The sequence below is a fragment of the Antechinus flavipes genome, chromosome 4 (assembly GCF_016432865.1).
Source record: "Antechinus flavipes isolate AdamAnt ecotype Samford, QLD, Australia chromosome 4, AdamAnt_v2, whole genome shotgun sequence".
Lineage (NCBI taxonomy): Eukaryota > Metazoa > Chordata > Mammalia > Dasyuromorphia > Dasyuridae > Antechinus > Antechinus flavipes.
In genome coordinates, this window is record NC_067401.1 from 443,991,694 (window position 1) to 444,012,403 (window position 20,710).

Sequence of the window (20,710 nt, forward strand, 5' to 3'; positions counted from 1 at the left end):
GCCAATCAAAAACTTACTTCCTTGGAAGAATGTAATTTTTAAAATAGTGTTCCCTCCCTCAATCCTATCTGTGGCGTAATCTATATATAAAAGAGTCCGAATTCTCCAATTTGGGACTATGCCCAAAGGGTTCTCAAACTGAGCATACTTTGATCCAGCAGTGTTTCTACTGGGTCTGTGTCCTAAAGAGATCATAAAAAAGGGAAAAATGCTCATATGTGCAAAAATGTTGTGGCAGCCCTTTTTGTAGTGGCAGGAAACTAGAAGTTGAATGGATGCCCATCAGTTGGAGAATGGCTGAATAAGTTATGGTCTATAAATGTGATAGAATATTATTTTTTATAGAAATGATAAGCAGTCTGATATCAGAAAAGCCTAGAATTACTTGAATTGATGCTGAGGGAAGTGAGCAAAATCAGAACACTGTACACAGCAATAGCAACATTGTGTGATGATCCACTATGATAGCTTTAGCTCTTCTCAGCAATAGTGATCCAAGACAGTTCCTTGTGATGGAAAATGCCATCCACATCCAGAGAAAGAACTATGGGTACTGAATATGGATCAAAGCATAAACTATTTTCATTTTTTTCTCATGTTTTTCCCTTTAGTTCTGATTTTTCTTTCATAATATGACTAATATGGAAATATTTTAAATGACTATACATATATAATCTATTATCAGATTGTTTGCTGTCTTGGAGAGGGGAATAGAAAGAATGAGAGGGAAAATAAAATTTATAATTTGATATTCTTATAAAAATAAATGTTGAAAACTATCTTTTATATGAATTTGGAAAAAATAAAATCACATCTATATAGATCTAGATATATGTACATAGATCTATATAGATATGTATAAATATAGATAGATGTAAATATATAACAAATCTAAGCTCAAGATCTCCAAGGCAAAGCCTAGAATCTTTCAAGTGATACTAACACCATGCTTACAACTGCATTTTGAGTGTTGCTTAGAGGAAAATAGATTCCAACAGCTCAAATGTTAAGATTAAATCTTAACCTGGCCCCATAAAGTTAGTGATAACTCACATTTGTAAACATATGTCCTTATTTGTCCTTTGTTTTTGAAAAGAATCAATGACATCATGACATCTTGTCTCTTGCATAAATTGAATTTTAGTGAGGAAAAGTAGCACAAAATCATCAACCTCACTCTCTCTTCCAGATCTGTCAAAGTCCAATGGCAAGACAAAACTCAAGACAATTGGTGACGGCTTGAGAAACAGTGGATGACCTTGGCAAGTCTTCCTTATCTGACAAATTTCTCATTTTCCATAAAATCTGCTTTAGCCATCTTCATTGGCCATGGGAACAAATCTTTTTCATTAGCCCATGGGGTGTGGGAGTGGTTTGGATAGACATCCTCTGAAATCACCAACAGATTTAAGAACTGTTGATTACCCATCCTATATATATGAATATGTATGTTCATGTTTATGTATGTTTATATACAATTACATAGACAATAACTAATAAGATCATCTATTTTCTCATTTGGTTCTCACAAACAACCCTATAAAATGGATAATTATTATTCTCCATCATCCAGGTGAGGAAACTCAGCCCTAGAGATGAAATAATTTGCTCAGTTATATTTGTTCAAGATATCAGAATTTAGAATTCAAAACTAAACCTTCTGACTTAGAGTTCCATGTTCTGCTCATATTTCTTCTGCTATCCTCCCTGAATTTCCATCAACCCTTCACATTACAGAGACGACATATCTAATAATAATACTGCATAACATAAACGGTAGTACTTTGAACTGCATTTTCAAATTTTATTAAAATTCTATGATGTCTTTCAGAACTGATCTCATTTCTCTTAAAATCAGGACAGAAGCTGAAACTTATTGGCAAGAATAGTTTGTTTTTTTAAAATGTTTCCATCTGTCCTTTAACTCTCCTTTAAGGAGCATAAAACCCAGAAATATGTTTCAATTACATTTGTTGGATAGGATTAGACTATCCCTTGGGGACACTGGGTGAATTTCCAGTGTTTGAGAGGCTGTTAAACTGCTCATTAGCACACTCTCTTAAGGTCTTTAGAAGAAATAAAATGAAATGAAACTCAAGCATACCAATTTGGCCAATTTTCTGCAGTAAAAAAAAAAAGACTTGGTGGCAAAAATAAAACTTTGGATATCTGTGTATTTCACTTATTTATGCTACCTCTGTCATCTATGGTGGGCAGGGTGGATGGTGTCCTGACTGGCCACAGAAATCTGGAAGCCCTAGCCTAAATTTTCCCTCTTCTAAGTATGGATATCACCTCTCTAAACTGCATGCAATCATCTAGGGCTAGGCTCCTAAGCTACAGGCAAATTACTAACTGCATTGGTCACATATTGATGTCTTCCATTACCTTCAGTACTGGAGATACCTGAACGTTAAAGATCAATCAACAAGCATTTCTTAAGGACCTGCTATGTGTAGGCAAATATTAGGTACTAGAGGAAAAAAAAAGACAAATATCCATTAAACAACACAACTGCATCCAGTTCACTCTTTGTAAGGTTGAGCTATACCTTTTATTGAGAAAGTCAAATAACATATATTCTCTCTAAACACACAAGCTATAATCCATCCATGCCCAAGAGGCTGATTTTCATCTATTTCCTCCCTAAAACTTAATAAGAGGGATCCACCCAAAATATTGGTCCTAGAGTTCTCTCAACATGGCATATAGAATATGTAAGCTATTAGTTATCCCTCAACTCTTCTTCCATTATCAACATATCTTTTTTTTCCAGTCATGAATCTTTAAGCTGATATCTTTTCACTGAGTTTCCTTCTTAATACCCTGTTCATGCTGCAGTGTTCTTATTCTCACCATGAGTCTGTGGAACAAGGAGAACTAAATTTAAAAAGTTAATTCTCTTTAACAGCTAGGGGTTACCATTCCAGATCTTAGAGCAGGAAATTTATACTATACAGTATGAAGTCTTACTAGATATTCAGGGTTAAGTAATTTCATTTTTAAAAAGTCATGTTAAGAAATTATATTTATAATGAATTAACGAGATAAGAAAGGAAAGCTGTGAAATTAAGATTCTACAGAACATGAAGCTTTGCCAATAACAGATCACCTGAAATCTCATTTCCATGCTGACTGACTCAATTTTTGATATACAACACTTTTTTCACTTTCCTCAATGATCTCTTCCTTCTCATAGGAGGGCTAGAGGATGGAGCATTAATCCTGTTCTTTCTGAATCTGACCTTCCAGGTAATTCTCCATTTTTCATCAGCAGTTTTGCTTGCTTTTTACCTCCATAGAACACTGGGAAATTCCTTCAGCTTTCTTTCACTATGTTGTCTTCCCCCATTAAATTGTAATCATCCTAAGGCAGTGACTCTCTAATATTTCTTCCTCAATGAGTTTGATACCTGAGTTCCCAATTCTTGCTCTCACACTGATGTAATTCAGCAAACATTGATTTTTTTCCCCTTAAATATCAAAACCACTTATTTCTCCAATGGACAGCCTCTCCACCCAACCTCAGCTCACAGTCCTATCTTTGGTCTTGCCATCATTCACATTGTCACCTCTATTTTTAAGAATTCTGAAATCTCCCTTTCCAGTCACAATTTGAGACTTTTCACCTTTCCTTCTGCCTTATCAATCTTCATCTTAACCATGACTTCCAATCACTTGGCCCCTCAATTCTGTCCTTAGCCATCTTATCCACCACTCTCTCTTCTCTCCATCTTGACTCCTTGGTGATCCAACTTACCCCTCTTAAATCTTTTCTCTCCTAAATCCTTGACCTTTCTATGCTATCACCAATTTTACCCAGTTAGGCCATAGCCTTGGTTATTCCCATTATTCACCACATGCTGTTGAACGAAAGTGCAAAAAAAAAAAAAAAATCACACTACTGAGTCCATTACAAATGTTACACAACCTCACCTCCCTCAATATCCCACATTCCACAGTGATTCTTCCAAACCTTTTAATTCTTGTTCAAACATCCCATGGTTCCTTCTCCTATCACCCTCTAAACTGAAAACCTTGCCTCATATTTTAAAGAAAAAATTGAGGCTGTTCAATCTCTCCCTTTCTGCAGGCCCATTTCTCCCCTATCCTGATGAAATCCTCACTTGGTCCTTCTTTCATCCCTGCTAATCATCATTCTGTATCTCTTCTGTCTGTGGGGCTAAACTCCCCAAGATCTTCTACACCAGCCTCCACTTTGTCTCCTCTTGCTTCATTCTTAATTCCTTGCCATTGGACTTCAGATCTTTCCTACCTAAACAGTTTTCTCCAAAGTTACTAATGCTCTCTTAGTTGTCAAGTCCAACGAGCTTTTCTCAAGCCTCATTCTGCTTGATTTTTCTGCACACTTTCGACCCTATTGACATCTCTGTCTCTTTTCTGGTTTTTCTTACAGATTATGTCCCTCTAATTGTGTGTTTCATGGTTTTGTCCTGGACCCTCTCTTTATTAAAAACTTAATTTTATTATAAAAATATGTATGCTTTCTGTTTCTCATGTATCCTTCCCTATGTCATAAGAAATGATGGGGGACAGAGTTCTTTGCTTTTTAGCAAGGAAAAAAACTTAACTGATCAATACAATCAGAAACAGTTGGGGCAGCTAGGAAGCACAGTGGATAGAGCACCAGCCCTGAAGTCAGGAGGATCCAAGTTCAAATCTGGTCTCAGACATTTAACACATTCTTGCTGTTTGACCCTGGGCAAGTCAACCCCCCAATTGCCTCAGCAAAAGAAAAATTCTGAAAATATGTGCAATATTTAACACCTATAGACCTCCCCACCTTTACCAAAGAGTGGGTTACTTTGAGTCCCATTGAGCTTTATCATTTGATACAATTAGTTTTGTTCTTCCATTTACATTGTAGTGATCTAGTGTTTTCTTGGTTCTGCTTGCTTCACTCTGCATCTGTTCACAAAGATCTTCCCATTCTTCTCCGTATTCATCACACACATCATTTCTTACAGAATAGAAGTGTATTCTATTCTATTATGTACCACAATTTGTTTAGTCATTCCTCAAACTGATGGCAATCTATTTTTCTTTCAATTCTTAGTTATCACAAAAAGTGTTGCTACTACATCCAGAGAGAAAATTATGGAAACTGGATGTGAATCACTACTTTCACCTTTTTGTCATTTTTCTGTCTCGTGTTTTCTCCCCCTTTTAGATTAAATTTTCTTGTACAACATGACAAATATGTATGTTTAAAAGGAATGCACACATTTAACCTATATCAAAGACTGACAGAGAAGTCAACAGTGTCAAGGGTTTAAAGAAAAGCCAAGCAGAATGAGGCTTGAGAGAAGTCCACTGGACTTGATAACTAAGAGATCATTAGTAACCTTGAAGAAAATGGTTTAGGTAGAATGAAAAGAGCTAATGTCTAAATGCAAGGGATTAAGAATAGAGTAAGAGGAGACAAAGTGGAAGCTATTGTAGAAAATCTTTTTGAGTTTTCCTTTAAGGGGAAGATAAGGGAGAAAATTTTAGAACACAGAGTGAATGTCGAAAACTCTCTTTACATGTATTGGAAAAATAAAATACTTTTAAAAGTGTGATGACTTTGCTCTTATTGATGGCTTCCTTGGATTTAAGCCTAGGTTAAAGGGTAAGGACAAGGGACAATTAGATGGCACGATGAATGGAGCAACTTTCTAGCTGTGTGATTCTGGACAAGTCACTTAACACTGAATGGCTCTCCTCCCCCCAAAATAAAAGGGTATAGACATTTTAATCACTTTACTCACATGATTCAAAAATGTACCATTTCAGTTTCACCAATAATATATTAGTATGCCTAACTTCTTACAACTCCAACACTATTGTCCTTTTTGCCAATTTATAGGGAGGGAGGTAAAAACCTCAGCGTCGTTTTGATCCGAATTTCTTATATTAGTGATTTAGAGCATTTTTATGTAATTGTGAATAGTTTGTAATTCTTTTGAGAACTGCTTATTCTTTTGGCCATTTGTATTTTGGGGAATGACTTAGTTATATATGTGTGTATGTGTATGTAAACACACAATGCTTTTTATTGCTTATATAACTTGGAAATCCTTATCAGAGAAATTCAATACAAAGATTATTTTTTCCCCATTTGACTACTTCCCTTCTTATCCTAGATGCATTATTTTCTTTGCTTTTTAGTTTCAAGTAATCAATGTTTATTTTCCCTTTTGTAATTGCTTCTATCTTGTTTGGTTAAGAATACATCACTTACTTGTAGCTATAAAAGGTACCTGATCTGTTTCTCTTCTAATATTTTATGCTATCATATATAATCTTCATTATTAAAGGCAGGTATGGATTTTCAATGTGTCATGGACAGTGGTTTAAGCTTAATTTCTGCCAGGCTGCTTTCCAGATTTTCCAGAAATCTTTTATCAAATAGTTAAGTTTTTCTCCAGGTAATTCATGTTTTCCACTTTATCATATCCTCAGTCTGTGAGTTTTATGGTTTCTGAATCTATGTTGCCCATCCACTGATTGACATTTCATTGATCTGTTGTTCTTTTCTCTCTATACTTAACTTGGTGATCTTACCTTTTTTCCATGGATTTAATTGTCATCTCTATGCTAAATTGCCACAAACTTTCTGCTGATCTTCAATTTTGTACCTCTTCAATTGCCTTTCAGACATCTCAAACTGGATTTCTAGTGGATTATCTTAAACTCAGTATTTCCAAAACTGAAATTGTCTTTTTTCCCAAATCCTCCCTCCCATCTCCCCTTTGCTGTAGAAAGCAATAACACCACCATTTCCCCAATCCCTCATGTTCACAACCTTGGATTCTTTGCTATCTCTCACCCTCCGCAGCCAATCTGCTTCCAGGGCCTATCAATTCCACCCTTGCAACATTCCTAGTTAATAAGCTCTCTTCTCTCCTTTGACACTGCCATTGCGTAGGCCCTTCATTGATGCACCTGACTATTCCAAAGCCTGCTTCAGGCATCCCTCTGCTCTAAGCCCTCCTCCATTCAGCCACCAAAATGGTTTTCCTAAGGTATAGGTCTGATATTATTTCCCTACTCAGTAAACTCCAGTAGCTTCCTAATGCCTCTGGGATTCAAATTAAAAATACTCTATTTGGTATTTAAAGCCCTGTGACCCAGCCCCTTCCTACCTTTCTATTCATTTTACATCTTACTTCCGAACACATACTTCCATCCACTGATACTGATTTTCTAGCTATTGTTAATAACTCCATTTTTGGTTGTAGGCATTTTTTCCTGGCTATTCCCCATATCTCCTACCTCTCTATTCCAACTACTGATCTCCTTGGCTTCCTTTATATCCCAAATAAAATCTCACTTTCCAAGTTTTCTCCAATCCCTCTGAATTCCAATGTCTTCCCTGTTATTTTCTAGCTTTGCCTTGTACGTGTGTGTGTGTGCATTTATCTATGTATTTTGCATGTTGTCTCTATTAGGCAGACTGCCTTTTGACTCTTTTTGTATCCCCAGTGCTTAGTATATAGTAGCTAACACATAGGTGCTTAATGTTTATTATTTATATCACTTAGCATAGTGATTATACAGTAGGCACATAAAATGTTTATTGAATTGAAAAGACACTATTTTCTAAAAATGTGTTTTCTATTAAAAATAACTCTATACTAACTGCTGTCACTTACTATCTTTTCCTTCCTTATGATTTGGTTTCTGACTCCCCAGATCACCTGAACTTTTCTCTCCAAGACCAACAATAAAATTCATGCTTTCTAAATCCAAGTCTTTTCTCAGGCCTCATCTTCCCTGACATGTGAAATCCTTTTTCACGCCCTTCTTTTCTGGAATACTTTGAATCTTTGTTATATCCTTACTCAAGCCTTGTTAATTCTAACTATGGATGACTTATAACATATACTTCCTGCACCCCTACTCTCTTGTTAGGAAAAAAAGCTGAAGTTATCCAACTAAGGTGGACTGGGTGACATTATACATTTATACCACCTGACACTCTGGATCCATCTCACTGCAAGGGAATCTTTTTGCTCCTCCCAAATCAAGTCTCTCTCCACCTCTCTCTGCAAACGTCTCTCCTATGCCCTTCTTCCCATAATGGAGGCAGGCCTTCTCTCTTTACCTAGACCAACCTTTCTAAGTATGTTCTTAATTCCATCCCTTCTCTTTTTCCAGCTGATTGCCATTTCAGTCTTCAACTCTTCCTGTCTTTTAGTTGCTATCCTGTTGCCTAGACCTTTTTGCCTCAGCCAACTCCTAAACATCTGTCACTCATTGTTCCTATTTCCACTCCTCTTAACTCACTTCTCAACTCTTTACAAATCTGGCTTCCTTTCTCATTATACTCTCTTCTCCAGTTAGTTACCAAAAATTTTAACTTACAATCCACCTTCTCATCCTTCTTTACCTCTGTATTTGACGAGGACCAACCTTTCCTCTTATTCTCTTTTCTATGTATTTATGAGACTACTTTCTCCCAGTTCTCCTACTTTTCTAACTCTTTTGCTGACTCACCATTCTTAACATTCACTTTAAATGTGGATAGATTCCAAGGTTCTGGACTGTCTCATTTATTTGGTAACCTCATCAGCTTCCATGATTTAATATTTAATATTTAAATATTGTTTTTATGCAGATCAACAAGCATTTAAAAAAAACCAGATTATTGCTCTTGAGTTTTTTATATCGCCAAGATTTTCAAAGAGCAATCTTTTAAAACAAAGAATTTTCAAGATGAAAAAAATCAGTAAAACAGATTGACACATTTAAGAAACCATGTCATATACACTGTTCCGCATATTCCCCCTTCCTAGGGACTCCCTATCTCTGCAAAGGCTCAAGGGAAGATGTCTTCTCATCTCTTCTTTGGGATCAAGGTTATTCTTTATAATTCAGCAACATTCTTCGATTGTTCTGTGTCAATAAAGATTTTTAACCACCTACTCTTAGGCAGCCATTGTACTATGTACTAGTAATGACAAGACAAAATGACTCCATCCCTGCTCTCAAGGAATTAACATTAAATCACATCTCCAATCCAGACATTCAACTCCATCTTTTTTTGGGAAACTTTCTCCTGAACTTGAGCCAACTGTGCACTGGACTTCTAACCATATGTGCACAGATATCCCTTCGGCATCCCCCCCTTCCCTACCAATTCACTCCTCTTCCCAACCTCACACTAACTTTCCAAGTCTTCAAGTTTACAGCTTCAGTGTTATTCCTGACTCCCGATTCTCCCTCATACAACATATATCAATACAACCAGCAAATTGCCAAACTTTTTCTACCTCCACATCTCTCACAATCATCTCACTGCTCAAACAACTACTTCCCTACTATCTCACACTCTTTTTTCCTGTTGCAGAAAATACAGCAGTAGTCATATTCTTTTCCCACAGAAATTGGTCTCCTGGTCTTACTTCTTCCTACTCTGATTTATCCTTTATACAACTGTCAAAGTGATCTTTCTCTAAGTTCAGGTTTGACTGTCACTGCCCTAATTCAATCAACCCCAATTGTTCCTTATTGCTTTTAGGATAAAAATAAAGCCATAACAATAAATAATAAATATAATAAAAATAAAGCTTTGTAGGGCTTGCTTGAGGAGTCTTGCACAACACGAGACCCATCTTTCTTGATTAGTTGTCAACTCTCTGTTCCACATTCTCACATCCAAGCTGTCCTTGCTCTCCCCGACATGAGACTCCATCTCCTAAGGTCTTGTGACCCTCCCCTAAAGAAAGGTATTGGTGTCAGGGGCAAGGAAGAGGCTGGCTGATGAGGGAACGACAAAGAGAGCAAACTGCTCTTTTGGGCAGAGCACGCTAGCTCCACTAATTAGGATAAAGGCCATTATTTGCTCCAAGACTCAACTCATGCATTGACTTTTATATGAAACTTTCCCTGAGAACACCAATTAAAAGGATTTTCTCCCTCCTCAAACTTTCCTGTACCGCTTTGTCTGGGTCCTTCTTTGCCTAAGTCACATTTTAGCTGGAATTGTACTGATATACATATGTTGCAGTTCTGGTAGAAAGGAAGTACTCTGAGAGCTGTCATTTTTTTGAGCCAATTATTATCTTGCACACACAAATGCTTACTAAATGTTTGAGTACTTTGCTGATTAGACATATAGAGTTGAACATTACAATTCCTTCCATTTGGAAGCAGAAATTCTAGAAAGCTCTAGAAAGCCAACACAAATGTAAAAGAGGATTCTCAATGAGAGGGATATGGCTGAGGGTAAATTCCAGGATATGACTCTGTGTTAGAGAATAGACCAATTCCATGCTTTCCCCTCGAGGTATTACCTTCACTTCATTATTCTAAAAACTGCTTAGCTTGCTGTATTGAATATTGGAATATTCTGATAAGATATAAAAGGATCTTGACATTCCACAAAAACTCAGTTTGAATGCCCATTAACTAAACTAGATTGTGTTTATTTCCTTTAAGAAAACTGGGGGAAAAAAAATGGGAAAATCTTGACTTGAAATCTTGACTTCTAAATTCAGAAGAATTTTTTTAAAATGTCATTTGTCCATCTCTTTAACATTGATCTTTCATGATGTAACTTACAAAAGGCTGATGGACCTTTGAACACAACAGAAAGTATTTCTGGTCACCATGACCCTAGTCAAAAGATCTTTTTTAAACACAGTAATATTGACAAAATGAGAGCAAAGAATGGTATTGGTGAAGGGTGTTTACGGAGTTGGGGAAAGTCTGGGACTAGGGGAAAATGAAGAAAAATTGCTCCTTTGGACAGCATATCAGTTCCACTGGTTATGAATTGCTTTTGTTTTGTAAATCAAGAGCTAAAGCTCATCAGTAAACGCCATATACATATTAATATAATTCTTTTTAAACAAAAACTCTTCAACTGAGCTTTATATGAAATAGGGAACATAAATTTTAACTGTTCAATTCTTTGGTTTTTGTTATTTCATTGATCTGGATACTCTTCCCAATGAGCTGATTGCTTTCCTTTGGTTTGTTTCATCCTTGTGATTTGTATTTTTCCACATCTTTTATGAAACATTTCTCTAAACACTGATGGTCACTATGCAGTTAGCACCTCAAAGAAAAAGGCACTTGGTTTGGTAGACCTTCAAGCATCTGTCACTAAGGATATATCTAGAGTATGGATTAGAGGGGTATAATCAAAATGTTTCATATTAGCAGTAGGGAGAAAAGCTGCAGAAGTAGTGAAGCTAAAACTTCATCAACTTACAAAATAACAAGATGTAAGGGTAGAGGTAGACATCAAGCTTTCAAATAGAGGGATATGAGTCCTCATAGATTATAAGAAGTCTAAGGAACTCAGACTGGGTCATTTAGTCCAGCTCCTTCATTTACAGGTGAGAAAACTTAAGGTCCAGAAAAAGATAATTAGACACAGTTACACAAGAAACTAACATTAGAGGCAAAGGATATGAAGCCAGATCTCCTGACCAATGTCAATGCTGTCAATTGACAATTTCAGGGGATGGAATGATGAAAATTTGAATTATGTTATGTTATCTCATGGCTCTCTGGGCCTTTATCATTTACTGAGGTCTCCTCGAGGCTGCTGTCTGCTACCTTTGGCTGCTCTTTCTTTGATTAGACTTTGCCCTACATAAAAGAGTTTCATCTTTTAAAACCATAGACCCCAAGGCTTCTTTAGCTACTTTTATGAGTCGCACCCAGCAGCAGTGGGTATTTTTATGAGTTTCCTAGAACCCAGCAGAAACCAATAGAGCTCTAAACACTTAAATTAATCCTCTCTTTGACATCTTTGTTTTTCCCTCAGAATGTGTAGAAGGTGGCACTTGTAAAACCTGAAGAGGGCTAAGGATTCCCAGAGGGCAACAAAAACCTGGTAGAAAACCTATGTAAATAGCACTGAAGCTACTTGGGAAAGACCAGAAACTATTTTGGACCACTGAATAAATGTGTGATGAGCAATGTGAAAAAAGGCTATAAAACTTAAATCGGGGCCCAACTCATGAAGGGCTCTAAATGCCACAATTTTTATTTTATTCTTCAGAGAATAGGGACGACTCATTGAAGCTTGTGAAGGAGTGACATAGTTTGCGCGCGCGTGCACACACACACACACACCACGTATGGATGTGTGTGTATGTGTGGTAATTGCCCCAAAACAATGGTAAATAGCTCACTCTGATATGTAGTCCCTGAGCGCACATAGTGGCTCTCTATGAAGCCTTACAGTATAGTACTTGATGGCAAAAGGACAGTTCCTATGGGGAAGAACACGGACATTTCTTCTCGCCTCAGATTTTATTCCTTCCTTTTTGAAATCATCAAACAGAATGTTATACTCATTGTGCTTGTGTGTTAGGAACTAGATTGCACAACAAGGAACCTTTAACACAACGCTGTCACATAAAAGCACACCAAAATGTTTCAGTGGTCAACCCTAAAGGTTACATGGCCACTTAATATCTGCAGATGAAACAGGTGCTTTCGCTAATAGCAGATAATTGCTGTTGTGCAGTCAAATATCATCATCATCATCAATATTCTAACCCTTAGAAATATTCTGAAGTGGTTTTAAAGGCATTTCTGATTCCATTCCCCCAAGTGATATATATTATATGTGTATATATAAAAATTGTTCTCTCAAATAACTGGTCCATAGTTTAAAACCCAATAATTTCCACATTAATCAATAATAAACACTGTTAAAACTCAGTTTCATAAGAATAGTTTTTTCACATTTATTGCCCAGATATATTTAAAAAGTCCAGTCCTTTAATGTAATATGGCAATAGCCCTAATACATCTGTAAACAGAATATTACTAAAAAAGGTTTAAATTGGCATTGTAAAATATTATGATTATGGATGCATGAAATTATTAAATTTTAAAGCATCTTAACATAATCATGTATAACTATATACAAAACATACATAAATCTCAATTTAAAACATATGAAAGAGGCAATTTCAAATCACACAAGACGTAATAAATATAGAGCTTGCTTTGTTAAAAATCTACATTTTACATTCAAGTAAAGGCAAAACTTCCAATGCCAGTTATACTGTAGACAAAGTTAAACATTTACAATAATTGGTTTCCTAAAAGTGCTACTTTTAATATCAATAAAAGGAAGTGCTCCTTTTTCTAGTGCTTCACTTTCCATCTGAAATGTGTCTACATTCCTTTATTCACAGAACCAGAAGTTTCTGTTACTAAAAATCCAAAGCTTTTGTATCTTTTTCAATAGATAACATTTCAGTTCTTTGGGGAATAGTATAGGGAATTCAGAACAAAATTCAAGACAACCTTTCTTAAAACCATTAAATATGATATCAAGTTTATCCCACTTTGCATCTTAGACAAGAGAATTTAGGAACACATTAACTTAACCAAGCACATTCCACTCGATATGCCTATGGTAAGCCATCTCTGTGTTCTATGGATGAATCTGTACAAGCCAAAGAGCGTGAACCAGAGCAGCCTCCTTCCTGTGAGTCCGATCTTGATGCCATGCTCCATCTCTGAGTCGTGCATTCCCTTCCAACCTGATTTGGTTTAGTGTCTTCTGTGGTTACACTCAGTACCCTGCTTGAACTGTTGGGGGAGGGGGGGGAGGGAAAGGGGAAAGTTAGTATTACTATATTTATATTTGTACCTCATTTCTAAGATGTTTTTAAAATTTCCCATTATCTCAGTTTCAAAAGTATAGGTTAATTGGAGGAGCAGAGGAAGAAGTACTTCAAATAATTTCATTGCAATATTTGAATACTCCCTATACTCCTTGACTTCTTGGCCCCCAGAAAAAAAGAACACAATAAATCCCAGTTAATTCTGGGAGTAAGCTTGTTCATCTGCAGAACAGGGCTCTTCATAAATATTAGGGTGTAGTCTACCCCCAGTTCCATTCTTTGCATGGCTTCCCCACACATTTAAAGTGCTTAGCAAAATTTCAATAATATAGTCTAAAATGTGTTCATTTAAAGTGATATCCACACATCCCTCAGAAATAAATGAAAAAAAAATTTTTTTAAACTAAAGATAAATACTGAACAGTCATGTTTAAATCTGCTTTATCAACTAAACTTCCTACAATACTCTTTTTCAACAGAAATTATAAAATTATCTACAATAGTCTACAACATTTCTCTTAAGACTTAATTTTGGTTTTCTAAACACTATCTGCACATGATGTGGAAAAAGAACACTGTATTTGGAATTATTAAATGTGGGTTCAAATTCTGGCTCTCCTACCAATAGGGTCTTCTTCAGCATTCAACATTATCATAGTTAAAAATGAGGCATGTGAGCTACATTTCCTAAGGTTTCTCTATCTATTCAATATTCTATGATATACTCTTCAAAGAAATTGTGAAAAGGCTTCAAATAAAAATTATCTTGTATAATGAAAACTTGAATTGAAAAAGGGAGAGGAGGGCATCTCTATTAATTACTAGAACTTCTTAATCTGCCAATATCATAATAAATATACAACTGGACCTTCTTGAGATATTGTCCTTGAATTATATGTCATGAAGATACATAATAAATTAAATTACCCTAAGGATTTTTTAGGTCATTTAATAATGGATTGTGTCATACCAAAGGATTTAAGATACTTCTTAGTGAATTCTACCTGATAGTTAAGTTATATTAAGTCATAATACAGTTCTGTATTTTTGAAATATTTTTTTGAAAATCTTTTTCTAAAACCACTTTTTATAGTTTTGTTCCAATTTCAAAGGCCTTGAAGTATGAAATAAGGTAATCATATCTACTTTAAATGTTTTCATTATATTGGCCTTCAGACTAGCAGAAGAGTTTTGTGTTGTTACACATTTTTATGTGATATAAACTTACATTACTGATAAATTTCAAAGATAATTTTTAAAAGATTAAGCCAACCACATTATTTTGTTGTTAATAACATTTAAATTTTTGATTTTCTTTTCTTTTTCTTTTTTTTTTTTTTTGCTAAGGCAATTTTGGGTTAAGTGCCTTGCCCAGGGTCACACAGCCAGCAATCCAGATTTGAATTCAGGTTCTCCTGACTTCAGGACTGGTGCTCTATCTATTACACTACTTCGCTGCCCGTAAATTTTTGATTTTCAAAAGAAAACCCTTAATTTTTTAGGTTAAGTAAAACCACACTTAATAACAACCTGATGCCACGTGATTCTTAGAGGTAATTCCTGGAAGGGTGGCTTTTTAAATGTTCCATAAGTACATTCTCTGGGCTCACTGTATTTTCATTTTGACTGACAGTGCTACATTTTCACTTATTTTAAAATCTTGTCTTGGAATTAATTAAGATCAAACAAACATTAAAAAAAAAATTGTTAAACATGGTAAGACCTGTCCTTCCTTAAATTATCTGTATCAGTTGTGTTGAATGACTAACTAAAGACCTCATGTTTTTGCTAATGTGTTTTTCAATGATTCTAACAAGCATGTTTTTCTTTGATAATTTTTTCTGTAACTATACTCTTAGGAACCTTTAAAGTCTCATCCTTCTTTTAAAATCATCTACAAATTAAATACCGAGGGCTATTTTCCCTTCATGTTGGCATTTTTTTTCTTTTAAACAAAGCCAACAGTGGGAAAAAGATGCTTTCTCAGCCTTTCTGTTGCTCAATGATCTCCCTTCTCTTCTCAGCTTCCCCATTGCCTTGAACTCAAATGCTCCTCCTTACAGCCAGATCATGGATGCTTTTATACTAGACTCAATTCTTTCTGGAATTCAGGAAATACTGATGAGCTTCCCCCCTAATTGTCAACAAGGACCCTGTTTCTATCAACACTTATTTCTGCTATAACTCCATACTTTCCCATCTGCTTTGCTCATTCTTTCCTTTTTCAGGCATTTTCTTAACAGTTCATCTGGGGAAAAAGTACAATGCAAAGTATAGTGTCCGACTCCAAAGAAGAGAAAATGGAATGGATAACTTTAAGGATACCTTAAATATTGTGACAAGGAGGAAAGGATGGAGAAATCTAAAACATCAACAGATTTTACGACTCTACACTATTATTCAAAATTTAGTAGGGAGATTTAAGTTCCTTGTTTTCTTATTAAAAAGATCAAAAGGGTACATTTTAAAGTAATTTTTAAAATAGACATACAGCATTTCCCCCTAAACACACTTCTAATTATCAGGAATTGATTTGGTATTTGAAGTACTTTTTTAAAAGTTAAATAATTCCTGTCATTCATTCTAAACCATTGTATTTTTAAAATATTTAAGTAACTGAACATTATAATAACATCTGTATGTATTATCTTCATTTGGTACTAAATTATTTTCTGTGTACAAGTGAAAATTTTTCAATGGACAAAAGCATTTGATAAGGCAGTTTTTGTTTCAGCAATGTAAGCATCTAACATTTTTCAGAAAGTATATAAGAATAAGGTCATCTATAGACTAATACCTATTTGTTGATAAATGGTGAATTGTCTGGAAAAGCTCTGAAGTAGAAGGGGAAACAGGCAGAGATTTAGTGAGTTTAGATGTGCATACTGAAGACTCGCTAGACACAGAATAAAATTTTTGTCCAGGCTTGGAATATAGTGTTAGATTGTCCTGATCAGAACCTGAAAAAGAAAAAGAGCAAAAAATGTTCGTTTCTTCAGAGATTCTCAACTACAGAGACACTAAATATGTGAAATGGTCTAGTAGACCTAAGACCAATGAGGTGAGTTTTTGAATATACTTCTGGTCCTAGGATTCCAACTTCCCTAGGAATGCTCTTCCGTGTTATTAAAATAGAAATCTGAGAAGGGCTTAGGAGTGGGGAACTCTTGGGTTAAAATAATTCCAGTGATACACACTTGGCTGTTTGACTCTGGCAAAGCATTTACCTAACCTTTCAGTAATTCAGTTAATTTTAACTTAAATTCATTTACTCTATAGATCATAGTTACTGAACTATGATGATAAAGGGAATGTCCACGTAGGGAGTTGTTCCCTGAACTGATAAAATCATAGAACTCGCCAAAAGTCTAAATGAGCTACTGTGGATTTATTTCGAAAAAAATCTATAATTTTGTCTGAGTAGATATCCTTCCCATTGACACTAAGCCAACCCCATCAGGAATTTAGTAAAAAGGCCCTAAGAAAGACTCCTCTCATCTGATACAGCCAACCTCTCAATGAGGCTCTCTGGATTCAGCCAAGCTGGGGCTCAGACAATAGTCATCATACTTGGAGCTGCAACTATAAGCTGAGAAGGCTTTGCCATATTCTCAAGCTCCACTCATCAGGGCCTCCTAAATCTTGCTTACTTTCGTACCAAAATGAGACATCACAGGACCTCAATGGAAGGATTCTTCAGAATATTTTTGTACTACAACTGACTTCAAGGCTTTGAAATGTTCGATTGCCATTAACTGATGCACTCATGTTCAGTGTGATAAGAAACATGTAAATCCAAACTGATTTTGAAAAACAAATAATGTCTGCACTGTAACTGTTTGCATTAACAAATATGTCTCCAAAAGAAATATCCTCAGGTTTGTTTGTTTTTCTTCATGTGTAAACTACTTACTTCCTGAGAAGGCACTTTGAGGTTTCCCATTTTCTGAATTCTTGTTGTCAAAAGAAGTCATGTTTAAAAACTGTTGCTTTAGCCAACCAGCTCGGTCTTCTTCAAAGGCCTTTCTCTATGAAATAATAGACACAACCACACAAAAAATTAAATAAATGCCTGTGTCATGATTTTATTTCCTGGATCGCTCTTGATATCAGGTAAAGTTAGTTTCCTAGAAAGCTAAGAAAAATTTATTAGTTCATTTACAAGAACTATAAACTCTTTGTCCAATATATTCAAATACAAATGGCCTCTGAATTAAGCAGTTTACAAATCAAAGCAGAGTAGTATACAACTTGTAAATAATGTAAAATGTTAAAAATCTAAGTTTTAAGTGATATCGGAGTACACTGATACAGGCTATATTTCTGCAGATTTGTCAGTTAATCAGAGGGAGGAAGTATCTTGTATTAAGAAAATATTAAAACTAATTTCAAAGCAACAGTTCAAAGAGTTGAGTCTTCAATCACTTACTATGTGATCTTGTTTGTCACAATCATACTAAGATCAAATTTAGTTTCCACATATGCTCTTCTTCCTTCACAAGATATTTGGAGGATCAAGCAACAATATAAAAAGAAATCCTTTTTTAAATGTAACACATGATTCTGATCAACACACTGATGCAAAGTAACTCCAAAAGACCCATGATGAAAAATGCTTTATGCCTCCAGAGAGAGGGGGAGGGATTTGACATGGCGAATATGGAAACGTTTTCTAAGACTTCATATATATAATGAGTACTCTCAATGTAAGGTGGAGAGAATCTGCAACTCAAAATTTTTTTAAATGAAGGCTAAAATTAATATAAATGTTAAGCATTATAAGCAATACTAAGTATTAAATTGTCCCTTCAAGATCATTAAAACACAGTGATGATTAAAAACTGGCAAATTTCCATTCCAGCTATAAAGAACAAGGTCAAAAGAAGTGTTTACAAGTAGCTTCTAAATAGTTAGGAGTGAGTTGCAGAAACATTCTTTTGATGTACACTTAAAAAAATCTCACAGAGGTTATTTAGATAAGGTCCCTGAGTGGTCACTGTACATATCTAAATCTGGCTCTAATAGAACTTTGTCTAAAAGAAAGTTTGAAGAGAACTTTTCCAAAGATTCAATGCAAATGAATTCAACAATAAAAACAAAAATTCATGTTAATCTAGGAATATTCTCATTTGTTTCTAAGAGTTTGAGCCCAGATCATCTGTTTGATTCAAACTAGGTGAAAAAAGAAAAAACTTTTATAGTGTTTATATATTTTTTAAAATACACTAATTAATAATTATATTAAATGTTCTATTGTTGATTCTTTCAAATATGACCATTCCAGCTTTGAATCTATATTAGGTTGGAACTTGCTAGAAATCCAGTCATTTAAAATACCTCTAGTCCTAGTCGGATAGCAGCTTCTGTAAAACTCCGTCTTTCTTTCTCAAAGTTCTTTTTTTGTTCTTTAAATAAGGCCCATTCTTCTTCTAGACGTTCTTTTTCTTCCAATAAATAACAGTCTTGTAATAATGAGGAGGTGTCATCATCACATGCAGTGGTGAATTGCTGCTACAAATTAAAACAAAATCTGTTTAAAGTTTTTAAGGTGGATCACCTTATAAGGTTGAGGTTCTTGTAGTAAACTCTCCATACAAAAAAAATGGAAAAGGATAACTAACGCAAGAAATTCAATATTTTAAATACTCTGAAAAGAAAAGAACAAGAACAAGAATCTTCAGGAATTGCAGGACACAACAGTTAAACTAAGTAACTGATATTTACCTGTAAAAGTTGTTGTTGAGTCTGGATCATTTCCTTGCATTGTTGAATTTCCAACTCCAATTTTTCAGTTTCTTGTTCATGATCCTGTCTTGAGATAACTTCTTCATCCTTAAAGCCTCCTAAGTGTACCTTTGACACTGATTCAAAAACATTTAACAATGGTATAAAAATCTGCAAGCATACCTAAAGTTCCCTTGCATATGTTAAAACAGTAAGCATTTTAGGATTCTTATCACTCAAGACTTTCATGAATTCTTTAAAATTTTAACCATTTCTAAAAGTAGAGATCTTTGTTGTTCTAAATGTCAAATTTCACCATAAACTTAAATTTCAAGATCAAATGCCTTCAATATCGTAGATATAAAAAAAAAGTGGCTTCCACTGTATGTACAGCTAGCATGTACCTTATTATGTTAGAAATTATCTAACTTCTCCTGCTTATTAAAGTTTTCCACATATTGTACATATACCATAATGACTTTTATATTAACTTTATCCAAGCACTTCTCTTGGCTAAAAAGAGGTAATTTCCACTGCTGTGGATATTACAAGCAAGATTATGCAATAAAATTCATGAATTATGTTTTGCTGCCACTTCTATTTCAAAGCAAATTATTTAACTTGGGACTCATTCCTTTATTACAGGCTTCAGCACATGAAAATGTTATCTGAGCCTTATTCATTGGTATTAAATGCAAGATTTACAAACTTTAAGCCTACTTGTAAAATCTAAGCACAGTTTATTTACTGCTGATAATGGCTGAAATCAAAGTAATATATTTAAACACTTAGTTTTGGGAACAGAAGTATAAACATTATTTTACTAGTCATTCTTTCCTGCTGAAGACATTTGTCAGCACCGAGTTTATAGCTGGGCAATTTATGATGACTTTTTTCTGTAGGACAATAACTTCTTCAAATAAATAGGTATACCCAATAACAAATTTATTAATAACTAAAATTGTGTAATTTCTGTTCAAAGTTAAACATACAAAATATTAAAGAATATATTCTAGAAATCTACATTAAGAAATGTCTAATATGGAATAAGGAAACGTGGAAAGACTATGTGAATTTATATTGCATTATAAGTAGTACTTGATTTTAAAATGTTTAGAATAAAACAAAATGACCTTATTCATTCTCACTGTTAGAGTACATTATACTGCAGGCACCCAAATGTGCTTTTTTTCTCAAAGAGAAAATGCAAAGTTAAGTTTCTCCAGGCAAAAGAACTCTTAATAAAATGCCTAAAAGAAGACAAAATTTTGTATTTCTAAGTAAAGTGCTTTAAGTTGTTCCAGAACATATATGAATGTGATCCTGTAACTAGTATTCTAGATATCTATTCAACAAGGGTTAGAAATTATATATGAACA

General features: G+C 34.8%; 1 protein-coding gene across 3 annotated transcripts in view; it reads right to left on the reverse strand.

Moving 5' to 3' along the window:
- Window positions 1-12,691: 12,691 nt before the first annotated feature.
- SSX2IP (SSX family member 2 interacting protein) overlaps window positions 12,692-20,710 on the reverse strand; it is a 70,967-nt gene continuing 62,948 nt past the window's right edge. For 2 of the 3 annotated variants that reach the window (XM_051999201.1, XM_051999200.1), the window contains exons 11-15: window positions 19,332-19,468; window positions 18,945-19,118; window positions 17,521-17,635; window positions 16,405-16,567; window positions 12,692-13,572 (exon numbers count right to left, since the gene is read on the reverse strand). In XM_051999201.1, coding sequence (XP_051855161.1) covers window positions 13,392-13,572; window positions 16,405-16,567; window positions 17,521-17,635; window positions 18,945-19,118; window positions 19,332-19,468 — 770 coding nt within the window. In that variant the 3' untranslated portion in view covers window positions 12,692-13,391. The remainder of the gene's footprint in view (window positions 13,573-16,404; window positions 16,568-17,520; window positions 17,636-18,944; window positions 19,119-19,331; window positions 19,469-20,710) is intronic. The other variant, XM_051999202.1, reaches the window with a different exon arrangement.